This window comes from Muscardinus avellanarius (assembly GCF_963383645.1).
Source record: "Muscardinus avellanarius genome assembly, chromosome: 8".
Taxonomy (NCBI): domain Eukaryota; kingdom Metazoa; phylum Chordata; class Mammalia; order Rodentia; family Gliridae; genus Muscardinus; species Muscardinus avellanarius.
Window position 1 is genome coordinate 78,417,532 of NC_137794.1, and position 12,739 is coordinate 78,430,270.

The 12,739-nt window shown below is 43.1% G+C and overlaps 1 protein-coding gene across 1 annotated transcript in view; it reads left to right on the forward strand.

The window, feature by feature from the left end:
- Window positions 1-95: 95 nt before the first annotated feature.
- Window positions 96-12,739, forward strand: part of RNF217 (ring finger protein 217) — a gene marked incomplete at both ends in the record, with an annotated part of 125,766 nt that continues 113,122 nt past the window's right edge. Inside the window, one exon of the mRNA XM_080700117.1 lies at window positions 96-1,070. Coding sequence (XP_080556243.1) covers window positions 96-1,070 — 975 coding nt within the window. The remainder of the gene's footprint in view (window positions 1,071-12,739) is intronic.

Consider the following 12,739-nt stretch of genomic DNA (forward strand, 5'->3'; position numbering starts at 1 on the left):
GCCGGCGGCTGGCTCTGCTCCCGCCGCTGGGGCGCCACAGGCCCCGCGACCCCCGGCCCGACCCGCGATGGCGCGGGGGTGAGGCGCCTCCCTGCATGCGGGGCGCGCCCGCGTCCGGAGCCAGCGGCCCGCGGCGCCCCCGAGGCGGAGCGCGCGGAGCTCCGGGAGCACGCCGAGCACGCCGAGCGCGGGGAGCACGGAGAGCCCGGGCAGCGCGGGGAGCGGCCGGGAGCGCGGGCTCGGCGCAGCGCGGTCGGGGCGCCCGGGCCGGCGAGCAGGAGGGGGGGCCCGGAAGCAGACGCGGCGCCGCGGGCCGGGCCGAGCCGCTGCCCCCGCTGCCCGGCGCCGGGTGGGGGTCCCGGCGGCTGGATGGGCCGCGGGCGGCGATGGGCGAGGAGCAGAGCACCGTGAGCGGCGGCGCGGCGCCCCAGGCCGCCGCCGCGGGCGCCCCCGAGCCCCCCGGGCCGCGGGCCGCCGGCGCCCAGCCGGGCGGGGGCTGCGCCGACCCCCGCGGCCCGGAGCCCCTGGATCCCCAGGCGCTGGCGCTGCAGCTGGAGCCCGAGCCCCGGGCGGCGCCGCGCGCGGACGGGGGGCGTGAACTGCAGCCGGCGCCCCCCGGGGGGCCCGCCGAGCCCCCGGCCCGCGCCCTGGCTCCCGACGGACTGGCCCTGGACCTGCTGGGGCCGCGGCGCCCGCCCCCCGCCCAGAGGCAAGTCTTCTGCTCCGTGTACTGCGTGGAGAGCGACCTGCCCCAGGCCCCCGCCGCCCCGCCGCCGCCGGTGCCGCCGGCGCCCGACCCCTCCAGCCCCCGGCCGTCCCTCCCGATCGACCCCCTCGCCCCGGACGGCGGCAGTATCGAGCTGGAGTTCTACCTGGCGCCGGAGCCCTTCTCCGTGCCGGGCCTGTTGGGAGCGCCACCTTACTCTGGCCTGGGCGGGGTAGGGGACCCCTACGCGCCCCTCATGGTGCTCATGTGCCGGGTGTGCCTGGAAGACAAGCCCATCAAGCCCCTGCCCTGCTGCAAGAAGGCCGTGTGCGAGGAGTGCCTCAAGATCTACCTGAGCGCCCAGGTAAGGCCCCCCCCCCCCCACCGTGGCCCCCTCTCGGGCTCCTTGCTCAGCCACGGGAAGGGGCACCGGGACCCTCTGAGGACCTCTGTCCATGTTTTTCATCTCATTTGTTAAGTGTGCTTTGTTCTTTGCCTGGAATTTAACTGCGCAGAGCTGTGGGTTTGGGTTGGCGGCCGTAGTAGGAACAAGGTATACAATGAATTGCTCTCTGGTTATTTCTTTTGCTAGATGGCAAGCAAGAGCTTGCTCAGAGGAGGAGGGCGGTGAGGCTGCCTCATTGGCCTGGTATCCCAGAAACTGACATATTGTCGGCACAAAATGTACATCTGTGGGTCTGGTGGAGAGTAGAATTAGCACTTCGGTTCATGATACCTGAATTTTAAATTTCGCTCCCTTTGTAATATTCCAGAAAAGTGTAAATTGAAAAAAACATTGAATTGTACCCTGGCTCTTGCCCATTTTCAGTTTTTCCACGGTAAAGTTGAAGGATTCTTCTCCACTGGGTTTTTTTAAGCCAGGGTAGTACTTTATTTCTTTAAGGAAGAAACAAAACAGAAAGGGAGCCTAAGAGGTGTAACCAAGCACGCGCCGGTGGAACTTTCCTCCCCACCCTCCCAGTGTCAGAGCATTTCTTTTCTTGGAAAGCTTGAGAAACAGAGCAGCTTTACTTTGCAGACGTGAATGTGTTCTTCCAGCCGTTTTCAATCCCTGATGTGGAAGCCAGTGTTTTGCACAACCCCTAATGCCCTTTGATCCCGTGTCTGATTGTCCCGGGCCTATTCATCTTTCAAAACCCTGTCTGTTCAGGTGCCAGCTCTTCTGTGAAGCCTTACCTCATCTTTCAGGCCACTGCTTAATGTTCTTTCAAAATACTTCTCCACATCTTACGTGCACTGAGGTTGTTTCTTATGATTCTGTTTGTCTTGCTGGATGGTCTGGACAGTGTCTTTTAGTTCTGAATCTGGGTATTTCACGTTGAGTCTCTTGCATATAATTGTGCTTAATGTTAGCTGAAGTGAAGAGCACTGTGTTTTGTGGGTAATCCATGTGTGAATTTACAGTGAAAGTGTGTATTATGCCCAACTGAAAATGCAGAGGGAAACATAGCCAAAAAAAAAAAAAAAAAAAAAGTAATACAAACAGTAACTTGGCCCAAATTGCTGAGATTATCCAAATGCCTGTGAGAGCCCATGATGTTTCTTTCAGGCTTTATCCACAAGCGGATACTTAAAACAGGAGGAATGTCTGCTGCTTGTTGTGGTCGTTTCTATGACATCACCATCAAACAGATAGTGCTGCCATCCCTGTTCAGAGCCCTGTGGTGGAATTCAGACATTCCCAAAATATGAGCCTTGCTCCAAAGAAGTCCCGGTGGGAGCAGATGTGTGCACAAGAATAATACAGAGTTGCATATCATGAGATGTCAACAGACTAACAATATCAGGTAGCACTTAACTGCTATATGCTGGTTACAAATACCAATGAGTTTAGAAGTTCAAGGGAGGTAGTCATGGAGGGTTGGCTATTCTGCCAAGAAATTTGATTTCCTTGAGGTGGACCTTTCCCCAAAGCAATTCTTTATTTGTTTCTCTCCCACCATGAGTTACTTTTAGGAAGTTTAGTATTTTAATCTGTAATGGTGGAAAGAAGAAATGAGGGGATATATGGAAAGGTTAGTCCAGTGATCCTTGTGATACACACCTATAAAAACTCTTTGGAAGTGATATAGCATCTGAAGCTCGTCTGTAGCTTTTATAACATGTCCATTGCTTTCTCCCAAGTTATTTAACAGAACTTGTAAAGAAAACTGCAAATTATTTAAAATAACCAATAATAACAAAATGAGTTCTGAATGCCAGGCATGCTTTCCACCTCAGGGCTTTTGCACTTGCTGATCCCTGTGCCAAGAATGTCTCCCACTCTCTCCCCTTGGCTTGTTCTTCCCAGCCTTCCCTCTTTCAGCTCCTGTGGACTTCACTGGCCATGTTTCTTAAGTGAAGCCCCACCCCACAGCCACTCTCTCTTCCTGCTTTGTGTGTTCTCTATAGCTCTAATATATCCTCTCCTATACCTAGGTAAGATCCATGAAGGCAGGAGTTTCCATATAATTTTTTCACTGTATCTCTGGCATCCACACTGTTGTGTGGCATATAACAGATATGCAACTAATAGTGAATTTGTGAAGAACCTGAGGTTGCTCCTTGAAACCAAGGCTGGGAAAGTCTTCAGCTTGGGCACTAAATTCTGTTCTGAGCTTATTGATATTAAGAAAGAGAAAGAGAGAGTAGGGGAGGGAGGAAAGCAGACGAAAATAATAGGTTTGCTAAGTTCATTATTTAATTTAGGATTAAAATAGTTTAGATAAACTTTCAGTTTATAAACAATTTGCCTATTTTCAGTTGGGTAAAAGTGTAGGCTTGTAGTTATATTTCTGATCTGATTCCTAGTTCTAAGGTCTCTTCAGCTGGTAGGGTCTGTGTTTTCTTGTTGATTGCCCTCTTTCTGCCTTAATGTTCTCATCAATGAAATACAGTTGCAGATGATGATCCCCAGTAACCCACCAAAGCCTGAGCACAACAACATCTTATTGCAGGGTTGCTTTGCTGCCTTATTGAACCAGATCAAAAGGCCATAGTGAATGCTTTCTTTCTCAAATTGTAAGTTTTTTATTTTTAAGTTTGAGAAAAGCAGATGTGTCAAGCTTTAACTGTAAGGGTTCTTCAGACCTTAAAAAATGTATACTTTAAGTTCTGTTAGTGGCTTTTTCATCATTGTTTTGAGCTCATGCCACATACTTAGTTTATTATTTAACATCATTTAAGAAAATAAAGCAGAGTCTCTATTAAGCATTTTATGCAAGCATTAAAAATCCATATTAAATGTGAGTTGGAATATTGCCTAGTTAAATATGCATTCTTCTAAAAGGAGAGGCTGAGCTTGTTGAAAGGAGATAGGAATGCAGACTTTTCATCTAGTCTATTTCATCAGTGACAGAGACTGACTATAAGGCAAAGGATGATGGGCAGGTCGCCTTAGTATTTCAGTACAGGCTTACAGATTAGATGATGACTTAAATACCTCCATGCTGTTTTGTTTTTCAAGGCATAATTCTTCTCTAGTTGTGGTGATTGGGGTTATGGGACTCCTTAGTGCAGTAGTACCATCCAGTTTCTGACTGCCACAGTGAAAGGTTGAACTGGTAGATTAGAATTCTTTGTGGGAATATTAGATGTTGATTTAGAATCTATAGTGCACCAAGCCAGAGGAGTTGGATGTTATGTTCGTGTCTATTGCTTGGATTCAAACATCCTTTGCACACAGATTTTAGAAGTGCTTCTATCCAGTGACCTATATATGAGTGTGGCTGACGCACACAGTCCGAGGAATGCCTGCAATCTCCTGCAGATTGCCCAGCTCCTAAGTGTTGACCTTTTCAGCCGCTTTGGCCTTTACCACATTCTCCTAGGAAGAAAGATTACTTGTGCCTTCTTTGTTTCACAGACTACTATGTTTATTTTTTAAATCCTCTGCAAATATCTTTCCTTATGATTTTTGATTTAGACAGGAAAATGTATTATAAATATGAAATATTAATATTTAGTGTTTTGAATAAAGCAAAGAGAGCATTGAGCTTGCTAAAGGTAGCAGCTGTTGTGGCTTTCACCACTCGGCTTTAAAGTGTTAGGGATTGGCAGATGCATATGACTTGGAATGTATACACCTGTTCAATGAGTATTAATAGACACAAGCAACACATTTCTTTTGCAGATTGTGAGCAAAACAGCTGCTAGATGGCAGTGTCCTAAAATACCTGCTACTGTAGTCACCCTAGAATCAGTGACCTGGGGGCAAAAGCTAAAATATCCTATCGTTAAACTCTTAAGGCATCCAACTCATCATGGGTAAAAGTGTACTGTTATTTTTCTTCTTTAAACCTTAACCTGAATATTTTTAGAAATCGTCATATTAACAATGATGTTTGAATGCCATTGTTTCCACCCAGGTGAATATATAGATCCTATCATGCCAGATGTGATTTCAGTAGCCCTGAAAAATGTGAAGAATAAGACTGAAATACATTTTGAAATCACTCTACAAATTTTAAAAGTGAGAAATAAGGCATATGTAAGCTTAGACTTTTGTGTGCAAGAATAAGATGCACGTACATGCTGTGCATGTGTATTTAGGGGCGTCAGCATTGCTTTCATGCCTTTCTGACCCATGCCATTATTTTCTGGTCTCTGTATTTTTTTTTTCTCTTTGATATATTTTTTACCTTTTGAAATCTGGTTTTACTGGCTTTTATATCTTCAGAGGAATCCCCTGTCAAGGAATCCCCTATTAAGGAATCCCCTGTTGAGCCCCAGGGCCAAGAAGACCTCACCCCTCTTATACATGGGAATTTCCCTCCCCTCCCAGCCATCTGTAAATGCGGCTACACGTAGAGAAGCCCTGAGATATGCTTCTGTGCCTACAAGATCTCAGATAACATTACAAGAACTACCAGCCTAAGGTATCAACTGATACCTTTACAGTGTGATTTTTTTTTCCTCCTAGGGTAGAGCTCAGCTTTTATACTTGAATGCTGTTTCTTACTTCCAATATGAGGGACATAAAAAGATCCTTGGGTCTTGAACTTTCAGCTTTTCATTAAGAGTTTGTGATGGGCAATGTAGACAGCTCAGGGTAGTTACTTATTATTAACTTATTTACTTATTAGTGTTCCATTTATGCATGTAACAAACATTTATTGGGTATAAGTATGTCAAGCACCACAGGATACTGTGTAAATATATTAAATGACCTCAGACAACCATCTTACAACCCAGTTGGCAATATTTTCTGTAGCTTTTTCTAAAAAATATATATACATATATATGTTATTATATACACATATATATTATTATGTATATATATTATTTTAAGTGACCAGATACCTCTGGATTTCTTTTCCTGCCTCTCTGAGAGGTTTTTATTAAATAAATTATAGGACACCAACTAAACTATCTTTAAGCATATAACTATTCCTCCTATTCTGTTTAATTCAAAATAGTAATTCTATTACTTCTTTATATACATATATTCCAGAACTGTTTTTTATTTGTTAGGAGTATATGTAAATATGTGTTTTTTCAAGATATTTACTACTTTAAATTGAATGAAAACATATTTTTGTTAAGTTAGTTTTGGATTGATTCTTCTTGACAGTAGTCAAAAATATTTAAAGTTATATAGTTTTTGTTTGTTCATTTGATTTTTGGTGCTAAGGATTGATCTAGGGGCTGGAACATTTTAAGAATGCACTCTATCTCTGAGTCACACCTCCAACTCCTAAAGTTATAGTGTGTAACAATAACAACAAAAATTGTTTATTTTGTTCAACTTCACTTTCTCAGAAGGGTTTTATATGATAAACTAAATTGAATCTTCTCATATTAAATTCTGTCTTAAAATTGGCGCTCGCTTATAATCCCTGTGCTTGGGAGGTGGAAACAGGAGGATCGCACAGGTTTGAAGCCAGCTGCGCTGGCTTAAGAGACCCTGTTTCCAAATTAAAAAAAAAAAGTATAAAATACTTCTGGGAGTGTAGCCCAGAAGTAAACGGGTTTCCAGGAACCCCAGTACCACCAAAAAAAAAAAAAAAAAAAAAAAAAGTCAGCATGTATGGAAAGCTAAGTCCTAATATACATCATTCCCTGTCAACTACATTAGTTCCTTTTACTCTCTTTACTCCACCAGTTCTAGGATAATTATACTTGAATTTATACATGTCCAGAAAATAAGAATACTCATTTTTGAACATTTATGTTCTAATCATTCTTACACATAATTTAATTCTAATTTGCTTGTATAGTAAATACTTATTATAGAACAGGCACTGTTAAAGGATCTCAAGATATAAAAATTAAGATAAGTAAAGCCCCTGGCCTCATGGGACTCATTCATATGATAAGATGTGAAGGAGGCAGAAGACAAAATAAAGGTAAGTTACTTAATATATTCAATACAATGAGGGTTGTAGAGACAGAAAAACAGGGGAAGGTGGTAAGGCGCTGCATTGGGAGCTGTTCTTCATTCATTTGTGGTTTAGGGGTGTAGTGATGCAGGATTTGTTTTACAGGGTGATTTTTTTTGTGTGTGTGGTACTGGGGATGGAACCCAGGGGCCTTCTACCTCCAGGCTACACTCCCAGACATATTTTATATTTTATTTGGAAACGGGGTCTCTTAAACCAGCTCAGGCTGGCTTTGAACCTGCGCAATCCTCCTGTCTCAGCCTCCCAAGCTTGGGGGTTACAAGCCTGCGCCACGACGCCTGGCTAGTACAGGGTGGTTTTTGAATGGCAGTCAGGGATATCCACTTTATGTAGATATCTAAGAACACAGGGCACAGAGTTCCAGAGGCAGGAGGCTGCCAGCAGTGTCCAAGAAGAGCAAGGAGCTGCCTGGGGTGAAGCATAGAGAATATGGTGGGGTGTGGTAAGAAGAGGATGGCAGAAGAGTTTGGTGAGGCTGGTTGGTGAGGATTGAAGGTTACAGAGTATTTGCGTCTCCTCTGAGTAAGATGGGAAATCATAAGGAAGTACTGAACAGAAGAGTAGCCAGATGTGACCGGCCCTTTACAAGGAATCACTTTGTTTCTTCGTGGGGAATACTTAAGGAGTCCAGTAAAAAGATCACTTAGAAGACCACGGCAGTATTTCACAGGAGAGACTGTTGTAGTTTAGACCAGGGTAAGAGAGGAGTATATGGTTTCATTATTTGAATTTTGAGGATACTTAACTATGAAGATGGAACTGACAGAATTTGCTGATGCTTGAATGTGGGATGGAAGAAAAAGAGTTAAGGATGATTTAGGTTTTGAGATCAAACAATTAGAAAAATGAGGTTGCAATTTAATAAAATGAGTAAAGTGCAGGAGGACTATGTTTAGGAAGAATGAGGAGCCAAATACTGCTTAGATATTTTTTTTTCTCTTTGGTTACTGAGCATTGAAGACAGTGGCATTCTACCACTGAGCTATATCCCTGCTCTTTTTATTTTTATTTATTTTTTACTTTGAAACAGTCTTGCTAAATTACCACACACTGGCCTCAAACCTGTAATCCTTCTGTGTCAGCCTCTCAAGTATTGAGATTACAGTTGTGCACCACTGCACTCGGCACTGGATAGACGACATCATCATCATCATCATCATCATCATCATCATCATTATTATTATTATTATTAATCTACTGAGGATTGAACTCAGAAGCATTCTATCTCCGAGCTATACCCCAATCCCTTTTTTATTTTTCTAATTGGAAACAGGGTCTCACTAAGCTGCTAAGGGTGGTTTCAAACCTGCAATCCTCCTGTGCTTGTCTTCTGAGTACTGGGATTACAGTAGAGTGTGCCACCACGTGCAGCCCTGGTTAAACATTCTTGAAGAGATGCGGTAGGCAGTTAGTGTCTGGTGTTCAGATGACAGAACTGAATAAATGATATAAACTTGAATATTGCAGACATATAGATGACACTTCAAGCCGTGAAACTGGATGAGGTCATCTTGGGAGTGATAGATACAGAAGGAGGATGGAAGGTTGCATCTCAGTATATCAGTGTGTACAGATAGGGAGTCTGAGGCATAGTAAAAAAAACCAAAATAACCCAAAAAAACAGCAAGGTGTCTGAAAGGGAGAAGGCCAATTAGGTGAAAGGAGAACTGAGACATAAACACCCAGAAGTCAAAGAAAGTGTTGTAAAGAGGGAGTAGGAATCTTATGTGTCTAAGGCTTCTGAGCTCCAGGAGGATGACGACTGGAATTGGCCATCAGATTTCCCAACAGGGAGGCGGTCCATAACTGTGAGGAGGGCTGTTTCCCTTTCTGGTCATGGGTTTGGTGTTCTGAATAGAGTAGGCTCAAGGGAACAGGAACAACTCCATTTTTGTAGTAGAATGCTATATAGTAGACTCAGAAGTAGAGAGATACAACAACCTGCTCTAAGTAACAAAGCTAGGAATTGTTAGAAGTGGGATTTAAATTCCCATCCATTTGGTTCTCAAATCCAAGGACTTTTTACATTCTTTTTAAAAATCTATTTATTTATTTTGCTATACTGGTGATGGAACCCAGGGGCATTCTACAGTCTACCTCCAAGCTACACCTCCAGCCCTATTTTTTATTCAAGGGCCTCACTAAGTGCTGAGGTTGGCCTCAAACCATGTTCCTCCTGTCTTAGCCTCCCAAATGCTGGAGTTACAATCTTGCACCACCATGCCCGGTTATATTCTTTAAATGTATTATTTTAAAATTTATTATAAGACAATACATTTTCTTTTTTTGTGTGTGTGGTAATGGGGATGGAACCCAAGGGCATTCTACCTTTGAGCTGTCAGACCCCTAGTCCTATATTTTTATTCTTTCTTTCTTTCTTTCTTTATTTTTTTGTGGTACTGGGGTTCCTGGAAGCCCTTCTACCTCCGGGCTACACTCCCAGACACCTATTTTGTATTTTTATTTGGAAACAGGGTCTCTTAAGCCAGCACACGCGCCTGGCTTCGAACCTGCGAGATCCTCCTGTCTCTGCCTCCCAAGCGGGAGGATTGGGAGGATTACAAGCCTGCGCCACCACGCCCGGCTTTATTCTTTATTTTGAAACAGGGTCTCTTTGAGTTGCAAAGAGCCTCACTAAGTAGCTGAGGCTGTTCTTGAATGGCGATCCTCCTGTCTTAGCCTCCCAAATGCTGGGATTACACGTGTGTGCCACCACACCCGACTTTACATTTTCTTTTAAGTTAATTTTTTTTTGTTGTGTGTGTGTGGTACTGGGGGTGGAACCCAGGGGCTTATCTACCTCCAGGCTATACTCCCAGACCTATTTTGAACCTGTGTGATCCTCCTGTCTCAGCCTCCCAAGTGCTGGGATTACAAGCGTGCACTACCATGCCCGACTTAAGTTAGTGTTTTAGTTATGTAAAATAATAAATTTTTCAATCTAAAAAGGAGAAGAAGTTGAAAGATATTCAGTAAGTGGAAGTGTGAAAGATCTTCTAAAATTTTTATTTAATTGGTACGTTGCAATTATAACATCATTATAAAGTTCAGAGTGATAGAGGAAAACATAACACTCATTGAGCCCAGCCCTAGCTCCCACCCCACTTCCTCACCCTACCCATGCATTACATTGAGGTTGGCAGTAATAAATTTGTGTATGAACATCACATCCATTGAAGTGTTTCCTTCATGGAGTCTCTCCCGCCTCCCCCCCCTACCTGCCTCCTCCCTTGTGCCCCTTCCAGCACTCCACTAAGGTTTTTTTCTCCTTTGTCTAGAGTCCCTCGGGTATCCCAATTTCTCCCTTCCACATATGAGGTAAAATATCCATTTACTTTTTGTGACTAAGTAATCTCACTTAGCATAATATTCTCCATTTCCATCAGTTTCCCTGCAAATGACATAATTTTGTTCTTTATGGCAAAGGCAATGTACAACACACCCATAGCCAACATATTGAATGAGGGAAAAATGTGAGAATTTTCTTTAAAATCAGGAATAAGACAAAGATGTCCACTCTCACTATTCCTTTTCAAAATAGTACTAAGACTCTGGCCAGAGCAAGAGAAGGAAATCAAAGGAGTACAAATAAGAAAATAACTTAAATGATCTCTATTTGCAAATGAAATTATCTTATACTTAGAAGACCCACAAAACTCCACCAAAAGTGAAACAATCTTACCTAGACTTAGGTCCAGAGAAAGAATCCTACCATCTAAGATTTCTACCATCAGTTCATGTTTATCTAAGAAAATAAAAAGGTATTCAGTTTCGAAAAGCTGTGATTTGACTATTAGGGTTTAATGGCAGCATCATCTCTTGATTTCTTCCCAATTTTCTGGTCATGACTTTGTTTACATTTTCTCTTTTTCTTATTTTACCATCTTTTAACATTGTTGTCTGCATGGTCCTATTTTAAGCATCTCCCCCACACTTGATATATTTTCAGCAGGCCACCTCATTTACTCCCATGGGTTCAAGTAATACCTATATGCTATTGACTCAAATCTCTATCTCTAGCTCCATCCCTCTTCTTACCTTAGTACCATGTGACCATCTCCCTCTTGGGCAATTCTAGTTGGATGTCTCACCCATAGCCATTTTAAATTGAACTTCTCAGAACCGGTTCCCTCTTCCCCCTTTTTTCTTCCCATCTTCCCAAAGTATTGCTTCTCCTTTGAAATTCCCTATTTCCATCAGTTGTACCCAGGTCAAGAACTAGGGGGTCATCATTGGATTTCTCCTCTGTCTCATATCCACCATCTGGTCCTTTCACTTCTGTGTCCTAAAAATATTTCTGTACTCCTGTCTACCTTCTCTCATTTTTGTCTTCATTTCCTTTGCTCTGGCCACCATCTTTCCCTGGATTCTAACAACAGCTTCTACCTGGTCCCAGCAGTCCAATCTTGACCATGTTCAACCTGATCCCCATCCTCAGTCCAGAGAGTTCTTTACACTATTCTTGGCACTCTTTTTCTTAGCTTTTCAACATATCCTCTTGTTTTGAGAGTCGAATATAAACTTTATAAAGTGTTTATACATCCTTGAGTGATCTGAATCCACAGGCTGCTCTAGGCATTGTTTCTCATCAAGTATCCCTGAAGCCTGTAGCTGTATAAAACTTCTTTTGTTCTTTGAACACCCCATGGCATTCTTTTTTTTTTTTTTTCAGTACTTGGGATGGAACTCGGCGACATTCTATCTCCGAGCTACATCCCCAGACCTATTTTTTTATTCTTTATTTTTAAACAGGTTCTCACTGAGTCACAGAGGGCCTCACTTACTAAGTAGCTGAGGCTGTCCACAAACCATTATCCTCTGGTCTCAGCATCCCAAATGCTGGGATTACAAGTGTGTGCCACCATGCCTGGCTCACATGACATTCTTTATTGCTTTTGGTAGCATGAACTTCTGTCTTAGGGGTATCCTCTCTCTTTCCATGCTGTTCCAACTGTCTTTGCCTCTGTTATACTTGTCCATTCTTCTGGTCTCAGCTTAGACATGATTCTTTGAGAATTCTCCTTAACTCCCTATATCTGGATAATGCATCCTTCCTAGATTCTCTAATGACTTTCTTTACTCAAGGTTGTAAAACAGTATAAGAATCTTGTTATATGATTCTTCTTATTTCACCATGTTTAAATTGCCTCTTTCTTGCTCATTAGACTATAAAGTTTGTGCATGTAAAGAACTAATTTTTTGCTGATCAATTCCCTAGCTCTTTGTGTATTGTAGGCATAAAAAGAGTATTGTGGTTTTATTTATTCCATATGTAATCAGTACACTGAGGCTGGCTTTACCAATATATAAATGATTGGGATAGATAGTAGTGTAGTTTGGATCTTGAACACCCTCCAAAGGCCTATGTGTTAAAGGCTTGGTCCTCAGTCTGCGTAACTAGCAGGAGGTAGTTGGACTGTTAGGACTTGCGGCACAGTGTAGGCAAGTTAGGTCATTGGATGTATGCCTCTAACGGACATGCTGGGATGCTGCCCCCCCTTCTCTTTCTCTTTTGCTTCCTGACTGCCAATTGTTAAATGACCTCCTTAATTCTGCATGCCCACCATGATGTTTTGTGCTGCTAAGACCTAAAGCAACCATGTTACCTTAGAAGGAAACCTCTAAAACTGTG